At 40.4% G+C, this 26,946-nt stretch overlaps 1 protein-coding gene across 1 annotated transcript in view; it reads right to left on the bottom strand.

Annotated features, from left to right (window-relative positions):
- gabbr2 (gamma-aminobutyric acid (GABA) B receptor, 2) overlaps nt 1-26,946 on the bottom strand; it is a 208,791-nt gene that overhangs the window by 9,382 nt on the left and 172,463 nt on the right. Inside the window, exons 14-17 of the mRNA XM_085396781.1 lie at nt 5,465-5,575; nt 2,876-3,100; nt 2,482-2,664; nt 1,991-2,120 (exon numbers count right to left, since the gene is read on the bottom strand). Of these exons, the coding sequence (XP_085252907.1) occupies nt 1,991-2,120; nt 2,482-2,664; nt 2,876-3,100; nt 5,465-5,575 (649 nt within the window). The remainder of the gene's footprint in view (nt 1-1,990; nt 2,121-2,481; nt 2,665-2,875; nt 3,101-5,464; nt 5,576-26,946) is intronic.

Genomic DNA, 26,946 nt, shown 5'->3' with positions numbered 1-26,946 from the left:
GAGAATACGCTAAAACACACAAAAAGAAGCATTACACACATTTCTGTGTGAATGTGCTCATTAACAGCCATCAGTTCACTGCGTAACTATGAACTTTCACAGATGAGGAACTTCTCAAACAATTCCAACACGCTCTGCTCCCAATTGGCAGAATGAGCGCAGCTGTTGTGCTCTTTTACCTTCCCGAGCTCAGACAGATCCATTAGACACCCCTGAGAGCAGCTTTGTGCTGGCGTGTGCAGCAGACACGCTGGATCCGGCTGCTGTACATCAGCGTCACTCTGCGACTCTTAAAATGGTGCCTAATGCAAAGCGACGCTGCTGGGCTGTAACGATTCGCTGATTCAATTTGAGGCAGCAGACTTCATAATGTCTGCCATACATGCATCGTTTAAACAGCACAGGCAGAAGTTTGGAGGACTGATGGGACATGCATCTTTATATTTCAGCAAATTAGGATTTGCTCTTCGTGTTTCCATAAACTAGTCTCGCCCGATGATGACTCACCTCACCTGCTCTCAAACTTTTCTTTACTCTTATCTGGTTCTCGACTTTGTTTCACAGACACTAAACTACCGTACGCCCCAAACAAGAAATAATTAGGTATAAAACCGAGTGTACACCAGGGTTTGAAAGTGAGGCGAGAATGACGTGTGACTACAATATGTGCTAAATTTGACAAACAGCAGTGGAGCATACGTGTACTGAGGTGCTGTAGCTAATCTCATGACTCATTACAGACGTCACAGATGCTCCTGTGTCCCTCGTGCTGACAGGTGCTCCAGCAATGGGAAAAAAAGAAAGATATTCCTTCATCCAGCTGCTCTAAAAGCAGAATTAAAATCCTTTACTAAAACCACTGAATATGGAAATGCACCGTAACGGTGGCAAAGAATTAGTATTAGATAACGTATGTGAGGATTACTTTGAAACTGAAGCCAGTTCAGGATTTTATGATAGTCCTGAAATTGTGATACAAACCACTAAAATGTAAATTACACTCGCTAATGTGTAACACAACGGAACCACAAAATGATACTAGCACAGTGCACGATCACAACATGATATCAAAGTGCATACATTACAACAGAACTAAACAAAAGCAGTTTTGATCTCTATAGCTTATTTCCTGCTTCATGATTAATGTTCGTTTTTTTAAATAACTAACTAGTTCATGCACTATAGTGGCACCACTGTGTAAAGAGGCGTGGCCTCTTAAAGTGACTTACAGATTAGGGATATCAAACTCATTTCACATCATCGGATGCTTAGAGCCTACGTTGATCCTAAATAGGCCAAACCGCTCAAACTCCACTTTCTGTCACTGAAAAGTCGTTTAACTGCACATTCAATCTCTGAGATTTCTCAATATATGAAAAAGTGGTGCACTTTCATCTCAGCGCACCTCAGTTTTTTTTAAATGATAAAAAAAAAAGGCTGCCGTAGTAAATCAAAGAAATCTGTCAGCTTGACTTTTTGCAGTGTAAATTACAGAAAATGTTTTGGTAACTCATTGCTCAAACTGTCCTGTAATCATACAGCAGAGACTTTTTGTAAATTCTTATAAAACGCCCTATTTTATTTATTTATTTATGTAATCATTCATTTTACTGTGGACACATTTAAAAAAACAAAAAACAAAATATTTCTACAGTTAATAGTAACAAAAGCTCATTACTGTAGTATGAATGGCTGTGCGCAAGGTCATTATTGTTAGGAGAAGCTGTAAAATTAAAATAAAACACATGCCCCCGTTTACACTTTCCAAAAATGTCCGGTGGGCTGGATCAGGGACGATTCTGGCTGCTTGGCTTTAGGTTTGACACCCCTGCTACAGATGGTTCTGTGAGTGAAACAATTTTTCACTAATATGGGATATTTCCCATGTGCCTCAAATGCTTATTGTCAGACAGATATAAAAACAGAGCTATAAAAACAGTATGGCAGTAGTTGACCAGGGCTAAATGAAAGCATGCAGCGAGTATCTCACCTTTGCCATCTGTAAAGTTGCGTATGCTGAGAATGTTGTTGGCATCCGAATAATGGTTCTGTTTAATGTAGGGAGTTTTCTCCGGCGTGTCCTGCAGCTGCATGGTCACTTCCTCCAGCTCTTTGTCCAACTTTTTACCCAGAAAAAAATGTTCTGTTAGTTCATTGAGTATTACAGTTGATCACTTAAAGTAAGTACATTCTCACCCATCACTTAACTATTGTTTCACACCAAGGTTTCATTAATTATCCACAGACAGCCTATCTTACACACTGTGAGGTTATCAGCCAGAAATGAACCTAAATTAAGGTTTGTCTGGGTGTGACTGACTGCTGCAAATGCTACTTTGCCAAAATGATGAAGAAATCTTCAAAGAAATCTTTTTTAAAGTGTAACAGAACATTTACTCTTTGTGCCCACTGCATCGCTGTCCTGTCTGAAAGGTGATGAATGGTTAAAAGATGAAAACAAAGAAGCTGTAACTGGCTGACCTCTGTTATCCTCATACGGAGGCGGTGGTTATCAGTCTGAAGGCCGTCCAGTCGAGAAGTGTTGGCTTGGTTGACGCTGGTGACTGAGGTGGAGGTCTTGGAGTCTTCTTTCTTCTGATTCTGGGTGAACTTTAATCTGCGGTTCTGGGTGGCTGCGTCTGGGTTTGTTCTCATCGTAATTAGCTGAAAGTGGAGTTATGGGCATTAGTCACAGCTGTACTCTCGCACTCTAAAATTGCATGAGTGCAAAAAAAAAATCAACACCTAACTGTTTACGCTGCGTTTTCAGCTTTCAGGACTTAGCTGAGTGATAATTAAAAGCTCTAGTTTATGTCATTGCAGAGTCTTTCAGCCACGCTCACACACACACCCTCTCTGTCCTATAAAAACTGACCTTGGGAACGAAGACCAGACAGAGCGTGATGGTGCTACAAAAGATGATCACCAGCGCTACAATGCAGAACTGGACATTGGGCTGGTCCCTCGTCAGAAAAGACACCGCGGCGCCAATGATGCACATGATGCCGACGTTGTACACGCTCATTCCGATATATTTGCTATCGTTCAGAGCGGGAATGCTCACATTCCTGGTCTCCCATGCCAGAAAGCACCCAAACAGCTGTAAGAGAAGAGAAAAGGAAGAATATGAGTTATGTTTAAGAGAAGATCACACAAAGATCTGAGAACAAATGAATGACTTTGGTCATAGAAAGTCTGGACTTGTCTTTCTCCATCAGTGACGTTTAAGCAGCTCTCATTTTCCTCCTGCTTGTTTACATTTCTGTCTGAGGTCTTTCAGAAGAATTATTCATTCTTAATTTATTTCTGATTGTTCATGGAGTGGGGGTTGTGTAATTTCACTTAGCTGAAAGCAGACAAAAATAAACTTCATTATATGATGACGTGGTAAAGGGCTGAGATACAATCTAAAGAGACAGCAGTTAGTTTCACGTCTGGAAAATTTTATGTGCGAGTGAATTGTTTGTTGCAGCAGCAGCAGACTGCTGAATAATTCACAGTGAGCTGTGTAAGAGGGCTGCCTGCTTATTCAAAGTCTAAATCAGAGTTTGTGGAATGACAAGCAGAAGAATTAATAGAGCAGTCATCGAGGCTTAGTGCACCTGAGGTGTGCGAGCATGTGGATGTCAGGTACGGCTGCAGTGTACTTGTATGTGTCCATATGTGAGTTTGCATGCATGTAAAAGCAGGGATGACTCAAGCCATAAACGTTTTGGTGTTGCGCTGTACCTCCCGGTGCCTCGCGGAGTTGACGGCTCCTGTCAATTACATCACTTTAACTTTCTGTACCGCTAAACTTCTTTGTTCCTGTCTTATTATTTTACAAGAAAGTCTCTTGGCTTATTCCTCTACCATCTCCTCATTCCTTCCATCTTTCCTTTTTGGGAACTTTTAGGTAGTATTTTTAGCCAGGCTACTCTGTATTCTTTCAATCTGCTTAAGATGAGTCATACATCACCAGAATCTAGCTTTTACTAACACCTAATAATGAGGAACATTTAGTACATGCTTTCATTTTCTTCAGTCTTGATTATTGCAACTCACTCCCTTTTCACATGCGTCTTTCAGCAAGCCCTAGCCCATTTTTAACTGGTCCAAAATGCAGCAGCTAGGCTGCTAAAAAAAACTATTCAGCCCTCACACATCACTCCTATCCTTACTGCCCTTCACTGGCTTCCGTGGAAATTCAGAATTCCCTTTAAAATATTGTTAATAGCATACAAAGCCCTTCATAGCCAGGCTCCTTGCTATAAGGCAGACCTGCTGAGACCTTATTTCAGCAGTTGGCCTCTTCGATTATTCGATCAGAGTCTTTTAACTGTTCCAAGCTCTTACTTTAAAACTAGAGGTGACCACAGAGGTTTTCTTAAACTTTGTAACAGCTGAATTAGATCAGCAGAATCTGTGGTTTGTTTTAAAGATTAGCTTTTTCTTTAAGCTTTTTCCCAATATTTTTGGGTCTTGTTTTTCCATTTAGAATGAATGTTTGACTGTGTGTTTGTATAGCTGGACATGTGCAGCACACTTATCTTTAATGGTCTATCTTCAGTGTCTCTCTTTTTGTGGCAGGCATTATACAGTTTCTCCTTCTTCATGGAGATTTTAAAGCACATATTATCTAGCTATTAGCTAGCTGATAATAACTACACATTCAGAGTTTGAAGCTCTGCTGATGAGCTTAAAGTAACACAGAGTTTTCAAATGAAATCACTGAGGAAAACCAGTTAGTCTAAAGTAACTCAATATCGCTGATCCAAAAAACAAAAACAAAAAAAACCAAACAGAAATTTACTTTAATGTCTGTAAGTGTTAAATCAGTAGCAGTTAGAAAAAGAGGCAGTCATACCATAAACTCATACAAGTGCAAATGAAACAAGTAGCTTGACATATTGCAAACTGCGTGCTTTCATTCAGCTTCTCAAGAGTTAGATGAGAAACTCTGTCATATTTGTTTTCTGAAACTGTTAAGGAAAGTATAAAGTCAGGAAAAAAGGAAGCCATTATCCACTCTCATTTCCTCCCCCTTTTTTAATCAAAGCTTCTCCTGTGTTATTGAAGATTGTTTTCTTTCCAGGTCTTTGTATTGGAGAGAAGGGTCCTTCCTGATCCTCCAAAATATTCACCTAAAGTTTTAGGGAAAAAAATCAAAATAAAGCTGAAAGTCTGCACTTCAATCACATGTTCATTGTTTGAGGAACAATCCAGTGTTGTGGCGTACAGAAGCAAAATTACAAAAATTGTGTTTTTGTCCTAATCATCTATTGCATGTCTGTCCAAAATGGAAGAGGGTCTCTTGTTCCTTCTGCACTTTTCTTTGTTTTTCCTGATTAAAAGGTGTTTTATATAGACTTGTTGGTAAATGTAAAGTATACACTAGAGATAGATTGCAAAAGAAAATCCAAGCCACATCAGCAGACACATCTGCAGATCAATCTTTACATTTGACGAAATCCTGTTTCCTCACCATTAGTAGCCCCTTGTAGGCATAGACGATGCCCAGCCAAATGGTCATGTGGGTGTTCTCACAGTGCTCCAAGAAAGGTCGGATGGCAATGTCTCGGCCTTGGGGGTCGGCCTGTTGACAAAACAACAAATAGACAAGAAAAAAAAAACTGAGTACAGCTCCCACAAAAGTACCAATCTCATCCCAGAGATTGAAACATTGCTGTTAACTCATAACCGCCTGGTTATGAGTAGGAAAAGATTGGTGTTTTGGTTCCTTCAAAACATTAACCCGACATGTTTGAAGACAACATTTAACTGTGACGGCAAGGCGAGTGCCACCCACTTTGCTATTGCATTGACAAACACTGTCACTGGAAGAAATGATAAAACCAACAGAGAAACACTCTAAATAAGCTCTACATAAAGAAAGCCCTCAGTGAGCCTTTCGGCTGTTCTCACATTAGTTTTCGCTTTGTGGCTTACTTCACAAAGGAAATACAGACTATCCAATGCTCCTGCAAATTCAGGGTGTCTGTGATCAGCTATCCAGGTGTGAAATCAAACTGTTTCCCCATCACGGCCACTGGGCCTCTCCAAAGTCAGCTAAAGTTAAATTAATCTGTGCTTAGGATGCTAATGGGCACAACTAATGAAGCTTATTCATTAATGTGATTTACACCTCCTCCTTTCTTTCTTGTTTCTCACTCAGTCTCCGTCACGCTATCTCTTAATCCTGCCATCGTCTCTCCGTTCCTTCCAGCTTTCTCTTCGCTTCCACTTGTCTTTCGCCACAGCTCATGACAGGAGTGACTTGCAGAGCAAATTAGCACCTGTGGTGGATATTAATACGCTAAAACACGTCACCTCCCCTTTCCCTTTTTCCCCTCTCGCTACCTTTGAAAAGCCTTTAATAAGAGCATTAGCTTGGCTGCATGGACTCATCTGAGGCCACTCTAATATATCAACTGTGAGACACCTGGGGCGAGGCCGGGCACAATGCCATGATGCTCTCCAGGTGTGTGCATGTTTAGTATTCGCAATTAGACATGTCTAATGTCTCAGCAGATGGTGTGTGAGCGTATGTGTGTATAAGCAAACCCAATAACATTTTTCACGAAACGTAGTCTATAATCGAAATTCCTGGGAAACAAAAAAAGAAGAGTAAACAAAGGGAAAAGAAATACACTGAAAAGATTGCCTCGTTTCCATCCTCATACCTATGACACTGTACTTTTTATTAATGCTCTCAACCATTCACAAATGCACACCTACACATACACACCCCAAAATACCTTGTGCACTTGTCATTCTGACATGAATATTCTCCATTCAGCTTGCATTAATTTAGATTACAGCTATTCATGCCTCCCTTCATGACCTTGATGAATTTATATTAGAGGTTCTCTATAGGATGATGGCTTAAAATGGGAAATTGGTGCTTAAAAAGGTGCCCTGACTCACCCGAAAGAAAGAAAAGAAAAGAAAATGGGCCCATAACACATCATTTCTGGGTATCCTTGGCGAGTTATATCATAGTACAGTTTCCTAGCTTTTATTCCCATGCCTCTATCGTAGAAATACAACTTCCACAGTGTTCCCTACTCAGCTTCTCTTCACTGCTCTTTCTGTTTCAAATGTTCAGCTCTGCACAGGATTACATATGCAGTTAGTTAAACATTGCAAACGGTTTGCAAAAAAAAAAAGAAATAAAAAAGAAAATACACGACACAAACCTTCCCTCCCCCCACAACAACTTCTCCACAATCTTCAAAACTTCTGATGTCGCAAAGCAGAAACATACTGAAGACTGAGGATCGCTTCGGTGGCAGCGAGTTCACACACTTTGTCAAAGCACTCTCGTACCCCTTCTGAGAGTTTCCGTGGCAGCCGCGTGGTTCATGTCGCAAGCGGCTGAGAATATTCTGGGACTTGAGTTTTGGATTCTTGTTAGCTTTAGGTGAAGGACTGATGGAACGGGGTTTCTGCTTTAAAAGCCATCAGAGGTAGACACTCGGGAAAGTGGGACAGGAGATGACGCACAGAAAGGCTTTTTTTTTTCTTCTTTTTTTCTACATGGAACCACAATTAGGAAAAGGAATCCTAAGATTTTCATCGTGCAGCTACAGGGAGCTTCTACTTTCATTTTATTTTTAGCTTAGTAATGCTGTGAGCATGAGAATATCTGTGCATCCCTTATGCATGAGATGTCCTGGTTTTTACCAAGTCGCAGGGCAGTAGCAGGTTACTGGTTTCATCTCCGGTCATGGGAAGTAATGCGGTTTTTAAACAATGAAAACAAGCAATCTGCAACCTGCTGACTACATCGCAGAGAAGGGCAGTATTTGTATGCACGATACAAACAATGCTTAAGTGAAATACATTTTTTTTCTTTTCTTTTTTTTTACAGAAGACAACATGTTTGAAGCATTTTCAGCAATTTTTGTAATTATGTACTGTCAGACCTATATTGAAACAAAATCCTAAAATTATCTGATGAAGCCTGTGAAAAAACTAACAATGAGTCTCCTTTGATCTAACTTTCCACTCCTTCTCCTTGTTCTTCTGATGTCAAATATCCACAAGCAGTAAACAGCCTGTAAAGACTAAGCCTTGAGACATTTACGTAACGGCCGCCCATGAAAGACAAATGCTGATTACACCAGCAGATAAAGTCAGCGATGTTACATTCCGTTTTAGAAAAGACCGCTGACAAGTTGTTAAGATCGATTAAGACATTATTTTAATTCGATAACACGACATAACAGGCGATGCATGATGTAATTTCACAGCATTTACTGTCTAACTCCTCGGAATTTATGGTGTTATTATACTTGTACAAATCAGCAGCTGAATTATGTAGCATCTCCATTAATGCCTCTTGGCATACGTTCTATGTATCTCTTGTGTTCCGCTTCTGTGATGAAGTTGCAGTGCACTGTTTGCGGCAACATTTAAATAGGCACAGATGCGGAAAAGTGCAAGTATCTTAGTTTCCTGATTTTTTACTTTAATTTATCGACCAATGCAGCTGTGCTCAGTGTAAAGGATCTAAAGGATTCAGAGACGAGCTTGAATAGACAAAAATGAACCTAAATATCAGATATTTATTACGAACCTTTAAGTTGTTTTGTTTGATCTATGTTGTCAGACCTCTTGAGAGCTTTTCTACAGAACAGCTTTACTCCATCGTTCTCCAGCATCTTTGTCATTTTTGTATATTTGTGTTTTTGGCTGAGCAGCCTCTTATTCCAACAACAATGCTCCAGGAAGTCACACTTCTTGCAAATCATTTTATTCATTCACTACGAGAGACGCATTCTGCATCGGCGCGCTTTGCATAGTCGCAGCTCCGAGCAAACTTGTGTCACTAACAACTAAATGATAAGACAAAATGAGATATAATGCTTATTAGGCTTGGCTCTCTATCGCAGCAGAGCAGACAGGAGTTCTCGCCTTTTGGAGAAAAGCTGTCTGGGGAGTTGCCAGGCAACAGGGCTGTTGGCGGCAGGCGGTGGTGATGGCGGTAAAAGTGCCGGTTCGCTGTCATTTTTCAGAGCATTAGCCTTCTAACGGGATCACTCTGGGAGGGCTGCAGCGAGCACAGTGGTGGCAGATTGTCTATGGAGAGATGGATCTAGATGAAGCGACTGAGGGAGTGATAGAAGAGGGGAGAAGAAACGAAGGGTGCGACGGAAAGACGACCGGAGCATGAAGTATGGATGGAAAGATTGAGTGTGAAATAAGTGGAGTAATCAAGGGGACGAACAGATCGAGAAGTAGATGATGCTGATCCTGTTTTCTCAAAGGGAAAGCTTGAGGAAATCAGAAAGAGCTATGAAAAGGTGGAGATAAAGATTAGGATTCCAACTATCTGATACACAAGTCATGGTTTTGCACAGGGATGAACATTTACTGTTTATTGTCGTAGCTCACTTACTACACTAGCACAAGTGGCAAAAACCAGACTTGAAAGCACAAAACTAAATTTAGAAATTCCTATTGTTGGCCATTTCGTCTTCCAGCTTCTGTAACTAAGCTTATGAACGGGATTCTGTTCAGCAAGTGACTGAAGTTTCCTGTTACCACGCAACAACGATGAGCCCTTGTACAAAAATAAAACTAGACATGAATATGCTCATTGTGATGAATTATCTATCTCAAAAGGAAGTCTATTTCCCCCACTCCCCACCCCAAGTCGATTATTATACTGAACTGAATTAATTAAAAGACAGAGCTGCCTGAAAGGAAGGTTTCAAAAACCTAAACTGAATGATGTGTTTGGAAAATTTCACTTGTTCACTAAACCCTCATTAAATACTGTCATGTTCCTTTGGAGTCGTTTAAAAGATGAAAAGAGCTCAGACAAAAACTACAGCCGCATGGAGAATCCTGCCTTTCTGTTTTCCCATGACTCCAAAAGTAGAGCTACTGGGGCTTGTTCTAAGATATGGATCTCGATCTGACTGTATCACGCCCTCTGGCCCACTGGACAGCAAGAATAGATAGACCAGTATGTGAGGGGAGGTGGAGAGCTCACTCATTGTCACCTGCAGCTACTTCACACAGAGGTGTGTCAGTGTGAAACATATGTCACTGTGGGTGCCAACTTGTGCACATTCTGGCTGTTTGTGCGCTGTGTATGCATGTGTGTAGAAATGAGCTATTAGGTAAAAACTGAACAGAAGAACTCCATCCCTCAAACCAGCCATTAAAACGCAGGAGATTTTCACCACTGTGAAAGAATGAGGGAGAGATGAGGACAAAAATAATATAGGTCTCTTGGCTGGAATTTTAGACTACTGCAACAGTCTGTGTCAGTGTAACGTTGGGCAAAAGAGATGAAAATGACTGTGGTGGAAAAAAGACATGAAAAGCACCGGAAATGGGATTTAGTGAAAAGATAACTGTCTACAGTGGCCATTTTTTAATCCCTTTTTAACATTACTTTGTTGTGATTACTGCAGAGATTAAATATTATAAATATATATATATATATATATATATATATATATATATATATATATATATATATATATATATACATACATAACACTAGAACATTTGAACTTTATTTGAAAACATCAAGCAATATTATATGATGTACATCTCGTAATAATAGAACTGCTTGGATTTTGTGATTTGTGATTGGTAATGTGTTGAACGTCAGCATTACGGCTTTCTGATGCCAAGGGAATCGGCCCAGCCAACTGTTTGCCTGGGCACGGGGACAGAGAGAGAAACACTGATACTGTGCTGTCTGATGGATAGAGATGTCAGACAAACACATTATCCTGTGAGCCATACACTGTTTTCAGACATGAAAACATAGTTGGGTTTTTTTGTGCAATTATAGCTTTAAAATGGCTTTTGGAGATACCCAGGAAGTTCTATGTATACTGCAATATAGTTTATTTCATACTGAGGAAAGTGTAAAAATCAACTGGAAGTATTTAGCATACTGATCATAAGTGAAAAGGATGTAGGTGCTTAAAGGAATGAATGAAAAAGACATGAAAAAAAGGAGCATGAGAAATTGGAAGAGTGGCAGGTGGAAAAAACCACATCAAAAACCCCAGAAGGCAAAAAGATGAGAAGATAAAAGACATCCTGGCGCCAGAGTAATTTGTAGGAACTCATTTGAGAAAGAGCCAGGACCGTTTTCATGAACCCCCTAAGAAATTTTGAACAGCAGTAAAGGCCTTTAGACAAGCAGAAAGAAGCAGTGCATAGTTGGTAATTAGCTCAGCTAGTCGGACATGGAAGATGACACCAGTTCATGCCAAAAAAAGAGACCATTTAGGAACTTTTATTTCTAGATCCTACAACAGAAACAACTACAGATCCATGCATAAGCCAGATGTCAACCTTTGCATGAATAAATGATGATTTGTGACACATCACTGGAAGCTTATTCCCAATATAACTTTTCACACAACACTTTTGTAAGTCTACCGTAAGATCAGGACTAACTTCCAAACTGGTCACTGACACTTATAAGAAAAATGAGTTTTAGTTACCATCTGAACATGCATCAGACGCACCAGTAACCAAAACACAAGTTTTGAGTGGAGGACTTTAAACACAACATCTTGGAATTCATCCTGCATTATCCAACATACTTTTTCCAAGTTTTATTTTATGTCCTAAATGGAACAGTTGGCTGCCTGCAACTGTCGTTACTATTGGATTCTAGGCAATCAAATTCTTATACTTTCTATATTTTACCTGCAGCCAAAAAGAAATATTTTCACACTGTGCACTGTGATCTGATACTGCAGTAACACTGGCAACAAGAAACAAAGCCATCGTCAAAACTGTTGGATTTGACTTTTAAAACTTTTTTAGCCTTTAACACATAAAAATCTGCCATTTTCCTTCTTGTATACATAATGTAATACTTACATTTCCCTCCAAATTTAAGTGTATGTGTAAAAATACACCAAATGTCTTTTTTTTCATAAATTTTTAAATAGATACACATATGTGCACTATATCCAAAAAAGAGTAGAAAGCCAGATTGAAGATCTAAAACAATAGCAGGGGGTATCGTGTGTGTTTTTAATGCAGGGTATTGCCAATGCTGAATTGCATATTTTTTTTATCTGACTGCTTTTCAATGCGGTGTTTTGCAAAAACAAACAAACAAGCAACAACAAAGACATTTGTCATACTGCCATAAATAGAGTGATGCTGAAAGCTTGTAATTCTGAATCTCATCTCACCTCTCCACAGAGGTGATGAGATTAATAACAGACATTTCCACACTTATCCTGAGGTTATCAGGCACTTTGCTGTTCTGTGGCAGCAAAGCACCTGACTGTGTCACTTGATGTGGCTCATCACTTGAGTGTCAGATGACAAACATGGGATGACGCACAAAAGTCATCTGTCAGGGTCTAAAAGACAGAAATCAGTGGTAAATGGACTGGTTCTTACATAGTGCATTTTACTCTGTATGAATACTGATTTACTGTAAGACACATTCATCTATTCACATAGATTTTCTTTCTTACTCTATGAATCAGGCAAATTCTAACGATCACAAATTCACCCCCTGATAGATGCATTGGGGCCCTCAGTCTCTTGCCCAGGGAAACTTCAATGCATGGACACGAGGAGGCAGGGATTAAACCACTGCCCTTCTGCCTGATGGAGGAGCTGCTCTATCTCCTGAGCCAAGGCTGATAACTTTAGGCCTAACTTATACTTGAGTTGTACTCTGACTTTTGCTCTTTGGCTAGTAGCTGGAAACACTTTTTTCTCCACAGAGAATCTTCACTTTTTTAAAGTTAACCTTGTTTACAGCTGTGATACCATGGTAACATAAACATCCAAATGAGAACATAACATAATTATCACAGTGTGAACTGAGGTCACATCAGATAAGCAGTGTGACCATTTTCTGGTTCACTCTTTGTAACCAGAGGGGATGCCTACTGCTGGCCATCAGCATAAATGCAGTTTTAAGCAACTTGCCTGAGCTTCAGTTTTGAGATCCTGAGGCTAGGCCCTTATCATGCTGTACCATACCATTTTATTTATGAAGCACTTTTTAAAACAAAAACAGGGCTGACCAAAGTGCTGAACAATAACACCAAACATAAAAGGCCAGAGGGTAAAAAATAAAGAGGCACAAAGAGCTGTAGACGTTAAACAATAAAGGAGTAACTTAAAATCACAGTCAGCATCTCACACTGGGTCAAAGGCCAGGGAGTGAAAGTCTGTATTTAAGCAAGATTTAGTGAAGGAGACTGCCTGAATGATAGTGGCAAATCATTCAACAGTTTTGGAGCTGCAACTGTTAAAGCTCTTTGAGTTTGCATTGCGTCACTGGAAGCAGTAAAAGCATCTAGTCTGCTGAGCTTAGGAAGAACAAGATGGGACACATAGGTCAAGCAGTTCAGACAGATTAAAATGAGACGCGATCATTAAGAGATATGTTTAAAAAACAGAAGCCGGTAAAGGGAAGCTAAAACTGGAGTGATGCACTTTTGCGCGCTTGCACCAGATAAAAATCAAGCATGGGTATTTTGCACAAGCTGTAGGTGAGCAATGGAGGGCTGGCTCATTCCTATAAAAAGCACATTGCAGCAAAAGAGATGAGACATAAAAGAATGTATTAGAGTTTCAAGGTTGGATTTGGATGGATAAGGGTTGATTTTTGACACCAGCCTCAACTGGATAAAGCAATCATTTCCCCAATGTGTTTATATGAGTATTGAGCTTTAGAGTAGGATCCATTTTATACCTAGTGTAAATTGGTGATAAGGATTTTGTTATATGGGGCTTTTTGGAAAATAGCACCAAATGGGAGCAGGTATAAAGAGAAAAGGAGAGGTCCAAGAATCGAGCCTTGTGGTACCCCCAGGGGAGTTCAGCAGAGGTGGATGTAAAGTCAACAGCGCTAACAGAGATGGGTGTCTTTCCCAAAATGTCAAACAGGACAATTGGTATCATATTTATATGCACTGCATCATTCATTAGTACGTAGGGTTATTGTTTTGAGGGGCACATTTTAACCCAAAACACAATCTTTCCCTCCACCTCATGAGTGAAAGCAAAAGTAAACTGTGGTCTCTCTTACTGAAAACAGGACAGCACGTTCTCAGCGTGAGAATGAGAAATGAGCAGAAGTATAGAAAAAAATAAGCCATCAGGGAAGGGCAGGAAGGAGCTGAGGGAGATAGCTGAGGGAGGGAAGGGGTGGCCCAGAGAGGCTGACCTACATGCAGAGGGGGCATGGTGGCAGGGCAGCAACATGCCGCTGGCACTCCAAGTTGTGGGTCTCAGCCGTCCTTCACAGTATATGTGAACACCATATAACTGTATGAGCGCGCATGTGTGTATATGTGTGTGTGTGACTGGGTGAAAGAGCTTGTGTGGGTTTTACTGTAGTGTCCTAGTCATACCAGATGGGTGACTAGGATATTCCACTCCAGTGCATCTTCACAGATATTATTCTGCCTCACTTCAGAGGGAGAACTGAAGGTAGAGGTGGAATGAAAGAGGGAAAAAAACAACAGAGATAACGAAACACGAGTTCACTGTCCTCTGTGCTGTCTCCACACATGCATACGCTTTAAACTGTTCGGTCTTTAATCTTCATTAAACTATAGAATTCACATCTCACCATTCAGTTTCCATCCCTCTTAAGACAGTCTCCTCCTCTTCCTTTCGACTTCCCCACTAATGAAGATAAAGCGATCTCTTTACTTAAATGTGTCTGTCTGCATTTCAATATTTCTGCTCTCTTGCTTGCTTGAGCATCCACCCCCTTTTCTTCCTTTTTTCATACTAGCCTGTAATCCCATTTGAGGACTAATCCCTCTGATAGAACCGTGGCCCAACAACCTTCTAACCACTACTGGGCCAAATTGGCATAAACTGTGAAAGGGTTTTTTCTCCCCTTCCTTCTTTCTGTTGTTCTCATCTTTGCAAAGAAAAGGGCACAATAATATTTTGACAAAAGACTGATTTCATGTTGTTCAGATAACTGGCTGAACTGCTAGTGCTCGACAAAGCAGATAAAAAACCTAGAGCTTCAGGCAGAGAAATTAACCACTGGTTATGGGTTCATATTCTCAGTGATGATTGTCTGTACAGGAGTACAGGAGCCTGTACTTCCTGTATCCCCCCCGCCGGGTACCAGTAGATGCTGTATCATCTATCTGTGTAAGAGTGTGCTTTAATCTGAAGCATTAAATTGGTCTTGTTGTATCAGTAGCATGTGTCAAGTTGAACGTTTTTTACCTGAGATTCACATATTTGTATTTTTACCAGCATCTGAGGGCTATGAATTGAAAAATTCATGAATCGTCACATTATCAACAAAGTCAGAAGTGTGCTGCGATCCCTGGTTAGTAGCACTAAAACATTTACTGCAGAATGCTGCGTTTTATTAGCACTGTCATCACCAGATTCATTTTCACAGTGTGATACGTTTTGGGTGTTTTGTGCAAGAGTTGTGCAACCAAACATGAGAGGTTTACTTTGTTAATATTTGGCAATAATTAAATAAAAATAAATAATGTAATAATTATAATAATAATTATTATTATCAAATAACTAGATGACTTTCTCCAGTGCTTTTGAGCAACCTGACTGTATCCTATATAGTTACATAAAGAAAAGCTAACTAATATATGCAGTGCAAAGAGAAAGTAGTAAAAGATGATATATGAATTAAAGTAAAATTGTAACAGACAACTCAATAGTGATCGGTCATATTTTCAGTCTGAGAGGTAAAATGCAATGTTGTTTTTTGTCCTAACAAAATATGTTAAGAGAAGGTTCTGCTCCTTCCACTGTCACCATTTAAGCACATGAAAGTCACACAAACATACACACATGCGCACAAGTGAAGTGAAGTCTAAAAAAAACAGACATTATGGCACAAGTACTAAAATAGAAACAAGTAGATGAGCGCTCCCAAACAGACTTATTTACTCACTAATGCATTCGTATTATTACGGCACAATGACACACACGAACACACAAAGCTACATTATAATGAAATATGCACGCACTCACACTGGTGCAGCTCCCTGGGCTCCGACGGGGAGCTGCCTTAACTGATTTATTAAGAGCTAAACGCGTCATTAGTGTAAGCGGCTAACCCTGAACGTTGGACTCATTAGAATATGCAAATGCTGCGGTATAGCCTCACATTCTTTTGCGATCAAAGGCTCCAAATGCTTATGTGGCTGCTGTTCTTTAACACAACTCCCCGCCATAACCCTAGCTTACATCAAACTGCCCATCTGTGTTGCTGTATGTTGGGCGCAACTGTAACTGCCTTATGTCGCTGTTGCTGCCGTTTTCATCATTATGGAAGTTTGTACATTGCTGGGGAATTCCATGTACTTGTGGGAAGTGGTAGCATGACAGAGAAATGGGAATAGTGTTAATGAGATCTGTGTACTGCTGGGAAGCAGGTGCATCCTTTTAGAGGCATGATTTTATATTCTGGGTTTATACATAGATAAGAATATCCAGTGATCTAGAAACTTAAAGTATATCCTGGTACACTCAAAGCTCACTGGCTGCACAAAAATGGCAGAACTAGACTAGAAGCTGCTGTAGCATCAGTCAGAGCTAAACAGGAGAGTATTTGGTCAGTGAAGGAAGAACAAAGAAAAGCACTTATTTTTTCTAATGACTGCCTTTGGATTTAACCACTGGGATCACGTGATGCTGTGATGCATTGATGAATTGTTGATATTTGTGTCTAAACTCATTCTGTGTATGGGGCAAAAGTGACTGCATTGCTAACATGTGAAACATGGAAATAAGCTACAATTTCCACTCACATGTCCCTCCCCATTATCTAAACTTTTAAAATCCAGTCCACTCAAAGACACGCCCCTTTAACACCTCGGTGGACTTCTTCATCTGAAGGGCCACAATCAGGGTTTGTAACTCAGTGGATTCAGTGAGAAATGAAAGCCACGTAGAACTTGAAGGATAAGCCATCTAATATGACGAGTTACTCTCATACATCACCTCACTCTTAAGAATTTCCTCTTTTTTTCTTTCCAACTCTGATTTCCCTTAGCGCCATCTCTCTTTCAGCTCCATGTTTCACCTGGTGCTTGAAAAAAGGCCCATTTTCCAGTTTGCAGACAGGTCAGTGTTTGATGACTCCAAACTTCATCTTCAGATATGCTCTTCTCTAGGACAGATTGGCCCTCAATATCCCTTTAAATCATAGGTCCCATATATTAGTGAAAGTTTGAGCACCCAAGCACTACATATTTTACTCCACATTTTCCAGCAACAAACACACACATAGCCCTGCACAATTTCCAAAGCTTAATTTAACTTTAGCTCCTGATTGAAGTACTGAGGATTGCAATTACTGAAGCCCTTTTCAGCCTTCTCTCAGCTCTTTCTTGATCCTTTGCCCGCTTTCTTTCTAAAGGCACAAAATTCACAATTTGGTTTAATACCTGGAGAGTCTTTGGTGGCATTGGGTTTTCTTGTAAACCAGTCTTAGTCATTACACACCGCATTACACTGAAATAAAAGCCCATCATTATGTCATCAATAACCCTTTTCCATTCTACCTGCTTCACTACATTTCCCATCATCCTTTGTCAAACAAACCCGTGCCAAAAAAATGGGGGTTTGCTGTCAGGAATTAATTTCCGTTCATTTTCTCTTCCTGCTTGTTTACAGTGTCTGACAGAACACCATCCTCATATATCATATAAAGTCTTCCTCAGGAAATTACTGGAAATGACCTGTCGTGTTAAACATTAATTGAACAGAGAAGAGCTATTCTATCTGAACCCGCCATGAGCAAGTGCACTATGTTCACAGAATGACTTAATCTGCTTACGGACACATTCATCTCCAGCACCTAATAACATCAAATGCAACAGTGATTTCACACAATATGAAAGCAGACTATAAATGACCTATTTGCAAATATCCATTTATCTTTATACAGGATGAAACTGGGGCAGGAAATCCCCATAAGGTAGTTCCCTATTTAAAGAATCCAACTGTTATTCTCCTCGAACACGTAGTCATTATTAATGATCACCCATAATGCATATGGGTGCCAAGTAGGGCTGGACGATTATGGAAAATAATCTAATTGCGATTTTTTGCCCCAATATTGCGATTGCGATGCGATATGCGATTATTTTTTAAGGTCTTTGTCTTCTGTATTATTAAACAAAGACAAGCAATACATCATATAGTATGGCCAATACTATATTACATTAATTTTAAACTGTTCTTTCCTGGAAGACAGACCTCTGTTATGATGACATGAGGTGATGCATGAATTGATGACTGACATTTTTATTTAACTTCTTCAATCACAACAGTATATTTGAACATACACAATAGTTTATTTTTTAGCTTACAAACATCTGAGCATAAAGTGCTGACAAGGAACCCTGGTGTAAACATTAAAATGAAAGTCAGTACAATGTGCAGATTGCAGAAATATACATAAAAAAAAAATCAGTGGCTTTACCACACTCAGTTTTTCGACATCTGTGAACTACTAGACAGTCATTCAATTAAAAAATAATATTAAATAAATAAAACTAATAAATAAAAAATACACACATCTTACTGATCTCTGCAGTCAGTAACATTACACATAAAGTGCAAACATAATAGCAATTGTATAAACACACACACAAACACGCCTTTAAAGTTTAAAGGCGTGAAATTGGACGGTCTAGCCTTCTGATTAGCGTCACCGCTGTCTCGGTGGAGTTTAATAAACTCGGCCGTCTGCTTCTTGCTATCTAAAATATAACCAGACACTGGTGTAAATTCTCGACTGTCTCATACTTCTGTTTAATAAGTTTTCTGTTTGACGTTTAGTCAGCTGTGTGAAAACCAAGGAGGAACCCACCCGGGGGATTAATAAAGTTTTATTTTATCTAATCTAATAACTTTAATCTCAGCCAAACCGATTTACTCACGAACAAACAAAACACTGAAAAAAGCCCAACAATAACATTTTTAGGTTGTCTAAGTGACTTATATATTACGTTTAACCCGAGCAGCGAAACTCCGCGGTGATCTGAAAATGATGTGCCGGGAGTTGTGCCGTTCTCGGCCGCATCAGTAACCCTCGAGCTCCCGGCTAGCTGTCGAGCTGGTGGGTAGCAGACGCCTCTGAAAACGTCGAAGCACTTTTGCAAATATGGGATATCTTGATAAACCGAGCAGATATTTGATGTTTACACAACTACTTTCTCGCCTGAAAATATGTTAAAAGTTTATTTTGTGACCCAGAAAGATTAGTATGAGTAATTTTAAAACTTAGTAGCGGCCGCCATTGCTGGAAACTGGAGTTTGGCTGGGCCGCGCTATGAATTCTGGGATATGGTAGTAATTTGGACAGCCTTCGGCGCGTCGCTGTGACGTAATCGGTCTACAAATGCGGCCTCAGGAGGATGCAGCCCATGAATTTGGACATGTCCAGAGTATAATCGCAGCCTTTGCGGTTAGAAAATTGCACTTGATCATGTCGCGATATTATCGCAAATGCGATATATCGTTCAGCCCTAGTGCCAAGCAGAATCTTTGTACTTCCAGCATGAAGAGAACACAGTATCCTCTTTTCAGGAATCTCTCCCTATACGTATTTTTCTCTCTACCTCATCCTCTGTCCTTCCAAACCGAGAACAGTAATTGAGTCCTCCGAGGCCTCAAGTTGCCATGAGCCCTGTGTTGTGGCTGCTTAATTGGCTGTGTTATTCACAACTGAATCATGTTGTACTGTACTGCGTCAGTGGTGGAGGCCTTTGAGAAGTGTTTGTCTTCTTCACCAAGGGAGCAGATGGAAAAATTTATACTAACTATATATTTCCTAGTCAATGCATGTGTGTCTAGGAACTGTGCTTTATACTCTGCTTTCATTCTCATAATCTTCATACTTGTTAACATGATAACTGTATCCTGTACATTTTCCTTAGCATTGCCATTAAAAAAAATCTGTCTTCTTATATATCTTTCTCTAAACAGATATTTGCATATTAATGTGGACAATCTGTAGGCAAGGGCCGAGATTTTTGGACTGAAATAAATCTTTAACTCCGTGACCCATGTGTGGTCGCCCTGATTATCTCTCTTCGAGCCAAGTTGTGACAAGACACTCTTGAACAGCGTGTAAAGATGGATATTTTCTGCCTTGCTTGCTTCACGCACTGAAGTGTGTGTGTGTGATTGCATGTGGAGACTAATAGGAGCAGACAGCATAATGCATCCCTTCTCCACTTCACCCTTCCATCAGCTGGCTTCGCCTACAGGACTCAGGTGTTTCTTGACGTACAGTCAAAATGCAAAAAATGTCCAATGGCTGCACATGGATTTGGAATTGAAGAATATTATCTTGGCACATGTGAAACAGCCAACCATGTGAAAACCTTATGTAATCACTTGCTTTGTTAAAGGTCTCTCAGCAGGTGGAAGGACATTAGACCTAATGCAATTATTCCACCTCAGTGGTAGCCATATTAAGAATTTTAAAGGATGAAAATCATTAAAAAAATGGATTAACAATTTTATTTGCATTGCAGAGCCTGGCATCCACCACCTGTTCTCCACCTGCCCTTCTTGTTTCTTTTTTCTCCTTACTATATACCCCCCCCCCCCCCCCCCCCATTTTTTAGCTTCCTTCTCCATTCCTATCCTCTCTCTATTCTCTCCGTTCCCTAGTTTCAATCTATTGCCTGCGGGGTCCAGCCTCGTGCTCAACTTTTGGGAGAGACCTAATGATGCAGAAATGCTCTGCAGGATCTCCATGATGCTCTGTGAGAGCAGGAAGGAAGCGCACACCCTCATACAAAAACACAAACACAGGCACACATACAAAATGCACACTCAGGCACAGCTGCAGAGCAACAATTGCAAGTGCCCCCCAGATGCCCCCATACACATGTCAGGGGCAAGTAGTGACAAGAATGTGAACAGTGTGTCACACTGAGAGAAGGAAGAGAAAGTTATATGATAGGAGCATCAATAGCAGCCTGCAGGGGCTGACACAATGAGTTCAACGCCACTGGCTTAATGTGACAGTCCTGCCAGCACCTTGCAGCCTCTGCATGGAAGACACACACACACACACACACACACACACACACACACACACACACACACACACACACACACACACACACACACACACACGCATGCACATGGACATTTCCACATAAGCTTGGGTGAGTCAACACTCCCAGGGGGCATCTCTCCACCTAGCTGAAACTTGGCTCTGACAAACACAACACCTTATGGTTAGCTACTGGTGGTGCCCAAGGAGGGACAGCAACACAGGCACCGTTCTTATTCCATGTCTCTAACATCTCTAATAATGCACAAAGCACAAACAGCGCTTCGTGCAGCAATCTCCGTGCACTCCTATTCAGTGCAACATACCCTTTAACATAAGCCAGCAAAGGTTTCTCGCCTTTCGTTGTTTGTGTTTGAGAAAGAGAGACAGAAAGCAGTGTGTATACAGTGCAGGTTGATCAGCCCTCTGCTACATCAGCAGCAGGCAGGAAATCCATAGGAGCTTGACAGTCAATTACTTCAACTGTCATTGGCCTGCCATTGCTGGCTTCCCCAAGGACAGAAACCAGTCACTCCAAAGAATGATGCAAGAGCACCAATCCAAGCAAAGTAGTATCCCACCTGAGCCACGGAGGGCAGGTGCATTCTCAGGTGGGAAAGAGAAAATAGGTATTGATCATTACATTACTGGGATGGTTGTTTTTGGCCTGCCGATGTGCATGTAAATAATAAATAAGTAATTAATGCAGAATGCTAGACCATAAAATACCTGAAGAGAAGCAGATTCCAGCCCTGTGAGGCCTGTAAAAACACTCATGTGTTGCATAAAAATATATTTGTGTTAGATGAGGTCACACAAATATCTTCTACTGAAAATGAAACTAGTCAAAAAAGTATTTTTGAAACTGACTGTCCTCAAGGTGGAAACTTAGCGCAATCAGATTGCAAAAGCTTCCCGCTTCTTTGTGATGACACAGAAACACACACTCAGGCATGCACACTGAAGCACACCTTTACTTTTTGTCAAATTCTCAACCTTTTTCCTTGCTAATCCAAAATATCTCCTCTACAACTCTGGAAACAAGCCCACTGGCTCTTTTCTCTATCGCTGCGTTCCAGTCAAAATGTAAAAAAAGTACACAGACAATTCCTGTTAGGAAAGACAAGCAAAGACAAGTTCAGGATATCATGTGTCTAATCAGTTATTCACTCTCTCATCAGCAACTAATCTAGGAAGTTTTCAATGCATCAAATCAGCATCAAGATCTAGTTCCTGGTAGCAGGAGATCGGCTCTTGATTTCATTTTATTGATAGAGTTGTTGATTTTTCATTTGTTGATTCGTGTGTAACATTAGATAGTTTAATCATGCCACAAAACACTACCCAAGACGGCTGTCCAATTTCAGGACAGCACCCTGCTGCATGACCAAAGATTGTCAGCAGTTACAACAATTCCTTGAAGCCTTTAAGTTTCACTCCAGGGTTCTTTCTTTTTTTCTATTCTTTTTCTTTTCACCTCATTGAGAATTCTGTTGCAGTTTTTGAGGTTACACATCCAGGGATTGTTGCCTATCTACAGAATATAGCATTAACAAATTGAACAAAAGATGGATGATAGCAGAAATCCCAGCAGAGAAGAGTAATATCTTCTCTCTAATGTGCCGGCCACATGGAACTGGCAGTATGACAGAGATTATTATTATCATCAGATGGTCAGATGGTGCTTGTTTTCATGGCTCAGCTGGTTGAGTTTGGCCATCGGGACCATCACCAGGTGCTGCCACGTCCTCTCTCAGCACAGACCTACCATTGGAGGGCACTGCAGGGTAAGTGCATTCCCTAGCAGGCAACAATGTGACTAGAATTATGTGGGAAGCATATGATGATTTTTTTTTTTTACCCTTGGAGGATAGTATCAGATTTAGATCATATCAGTTTATCTAAATGTAGATGGATTTTATAAAAGCTTGTAAGGAATAAAGGGAGGCAGAAGTAAAGTTCATAAACAAAGAACAACACTCACACTAGGAACAAAAAAAAGCAAGGAGAGTCCAAAGGGAAAAGAAAAAAGTCTATAGCACACAATCTGTGGGCATGTGATGCTGGAGTGTCTTTGAATTAATTTAGTCCAAAATGTAAGAATAGAATTTCTACTCTGATTGAGGCAGATTAATTAAAAACCAAAGCCTTGTTAATTATACCCAGCTATCTCAGACAGATGAGGCCTCTGATGCGTTGCCTGTCGCTCCCTGTAAAGCTCACCTCAGCTCCTCTGGCGCTGTCCCACTTTAGTTCCAGCTCCCCTGTCTCTAACACATTTTGCAGCTGGGAACATAAGTTCACGCCGCAGATAAAACAACAGCCCCACTTTGACCCTTGTTAAAATGATTCCTGTACTTTAATTCTATTCTCACTCATAATTTGTACTTTTCAATCTATGCATTAGTAATAAGTGAAGGTTTACACTTTTCTTTGACAGCTTTTTTTATTCTACTTCTTTTTTTTTAAGTGGATACTGTGATAGGCACGACGCTAAATACTTGAGGGTCGAGTTGGGACTGTGCCGCAACAAAATGCTACTACTCCCTTGCTGCCACTTCTCATTTCTTTCCTTTTATAGGTGTAATGAAGAACAGCGAATACATCTCGCTCCCTCCCTCTCATTCTTGCTCTCTCCCATCTTTCGTCTCTCCATTTCTCTGCCACCTTATCGATCCTCCAATCCAATCAGGCTCTTGCGGCTACGTGAATCTCATTCTGAGGACATGGCAGCACATTTAATCTGAACACAAATCAATAGCAGTATGTCTTGTGAAGGAATGCAAACTGTATATGTATTTATGCATAGGAAATGTGTGCGTATATAAAGCTGGAAACAAGAAAAATGCTGCATATTATTAGTATGATTTTAACCATTCAGGCCTATATTTAAAATGTTCTAATAACTAAGAATCTGTAATCTAAATTTAAAAACTTCCACTTTATACTAAAGTGCTGCCTCCTTAGTGAGTGATTAGGATAAGAAAAGGTGATATACTGGCAATGTGTAGATAAAATGATGCAGATAAGTGAAGTAACAAGAAATATAGCTTTCCGTAGGTGATTGCAACCTGACACCTTGCTGCAGATAATATAAAAAAAATACTGCACTGCTGTTAGGACTGTTTTGAAACTGCTGTGTAATTCTTTCAAGATTACAAACACACATACACACCTCTCCTATGGTTGCAGTATAGACTAAGTTTGCTTTTTTACCTTCAGAAACAAGATTCCACTCATACGTCCTCTCTGTCTTTGCTCTTCTGTCATGTACAGTTACTGTACACTATAAAATGCTTTAACGGAGCGCTGTTATTTCTTATTTCTTATTTATTTGTTTTCACTGTGCATCAGATTACATCTCAGCAATGAACACGGACACAAATTGTCACGCATGGAGCACAGACCCATTAGGATCAGAGCCTGGAGAAATAAAGTCATAGGCAGGCAGAGCAAACACGTACACACACACAGTTTTCAGTAAAGGCAGTCAATGTTGCACAGTATGTCATTCAGGTTAATTACCGGACAGATGGTTGTCAGCGCGACTGGGTGGGTGTGGATGTGCATAACAGGGAGGTGGCGTGCCTGTAGCATAACGACACCTCTTCTGTAAACATACATATGCAATGCATTTACAGTGGTAGGTGAGAAGTACAGTACAGTGCACTGAACACGCCGACGTAAACTGACTGACAATCAGTAGACTCTGTTTGCAGCAATGGAAAGATCTCCTCCTGCCTAATCATTTCCAAACTACTTTGTCGCTCTCCCTCTCGCCATCACCTCTTCTTGCTCTTTCTCTCTTTTATGCACTCCTAACACCCCTTCTGCGTCGCCGCGCTCTCACTAATCCACAGTGACACATCTCACCATTCGAATCTCACACAGAGACCGCCTGCCTTGCTGCAGCTGATAATGTGCAATGCGCCACAGAGAAGCAATCAGACGATTTAACACAGAAATAAACAAGCAGTTCGCACATGACAGGTAATTCGTCATTAATGACTGTAATTTTCAGCAGTCGTATCTACTTCTGGACCGCTATAGTTAACATGTCAACATGCGGCTGTTGCTCAATTCCATTGTGAAAATCACATATTAAAAAAGCCAGAAGCATATGGGCTTAAGCTATATTGTCATATAACGTTAAATGAAGCGGAGCTAGGACGATGTGTTTCGTTTCTAAATCTGGAAATTATGATAACAAATCTGTGATGCATAGCACTGGGAGATCTCATGCTAATTGCAGCAAGATGCTAAATGTTTTCACCCTGAGTAGAGGCACTAACGTTCTCCTGATGTACTGTATTTAACTTTGTGAAGGATATAACTCTAATTTTTTGTCTTATATACATACAATTACATGCTGGATGTCAATAAATATGGCCAAAGACTGAAATTAATGAGGTCACCATATGTATAAAAAAATCTAAGTATAGGTAGAGCTTACAACTTAATACATCATCTCAGCCCAAAGAAACCTCTGACATGTTGTTCAGACCTTCTGTTTGAGAGGAGGAGCCAATCAGAAGAAAGTAAGCTGAAAGGAGGGGTAGATAAGCTTAGTTCAAATAGTGGCTGAACTGAGGGGCTACACCAAGCCATAGTACAAAATAAATAAGGCCATTTTAAACTGGATCGTGCAAAGTTTCTCCAGTATTATTTAACAATAAAACTATAAATGACTTTCTGAAGAGCAAAACCCCCCAAAAGGAGCAAAAAAGCACTATAAAGGGCAGTAGGACACTTAAGTGGATGAGGTATAGTTCAAGTAGCACCATATAGTTTACATCCCGCCCTCCCAGTGCTCCTTGTGAGCTTATTGATCCGGGACATTCATAATCGCTCTCTGCTCTTTGTGTTTCCGGAGGTTTGCAATGGCAGAGGTGGCTGCATACACCAGAGGACAGACAAATAAAGGGAGGGAAACCAGGCACAAGGACAGCCTGTCACATTCACTCAAGTGAGAAGACCACAATAAATAGGACATATTTATTGCTACATTACATAAGGATAACTTTCAGTTTCAGCATAGTGATGGTGGGAGACGTGTTCTTTGGCAGGGATGGTGCATTTAAAGAAGACAGGAGGCAGTCAGGTGTAAAACACACCCTAAGCATTGCCAAGCTAAGATGATAAATTTGACACAGGTACGTTAACACAGAAACTTGTGTGGCTTTTATACATTTAAAATGCTTCACATCAGATTATCACTTAATTGGAACCAATTTCCTCCTCAGTGTTTTGTTCCTATCACCTACACCAACCCCTCGTTTTTATGTAAAGAGCATTATTAATATCGGTTAAAGCAGCGTGTGCAGGCTTGTCTGTAAAAAAAGATGCTTGCAGATCAAAGTGAGTGGAAAATTCACACAGGTCAAATCCAATCTCAACCATGCTACTTACTCTTTGAAGAGTTGACTTTGGAAATGACAGTGAATAAAATCACAGGTTGGAAAGAGTTTAAATAGAGGTGAAATTCACATGCGCACAAACACCACATGCTACAGATCACAGACAGATAAGAGGAGGGAGGGTTATTTACTACATATATCCTGAGTGAGTGAACCTGAAAAAAAGACTCTCTCTGGAGAACTGGGTTACATGACTCAGGCGTGTATATATATTTATATATACATATCTAAAACCTCTCCCTTTTATATACAAATATTAAACGCAAACATGTGGACAACAATAGTTTGTCACAGCTACCGCTGATGATTTATAGGCGGGAGCAGGACGGGCGTAGTGCCAGGTTCCTGCAGCTGCGCTGGGTTTAATTATCTGACCTTCTCGTCGACTGGCTTGCAGGATTCCTGCCGATGGCAAGCGCTAATCAATGTCACCCTCGGCAGTGTGATGATAAGTAGCCATGACACCCTTTATTCCCCCCTTCCCTGTCTCACTTTGTCTCTCAT

The sequence above is a fragment of the Rhamphochromis longiceps genome, linkage group LG22 (assembly GCF_057381845.1).
Source record: "Rhamphochromis longiceps isolate RC_006_pf linkage group LG22, R_longiceps_female_GT1.1, whole genome shotgun sequence".
Classification (NCBI taxonomy): Eukaryota; Metazoa; Chordata; class Actinopteri; order Cichliformes; family Cichlidae; genus Rhamphochromis; species Rhamphochromis longiceps.
This window is presented reverse-complemented; position numbering and strand designations above follow the sequence as displayed.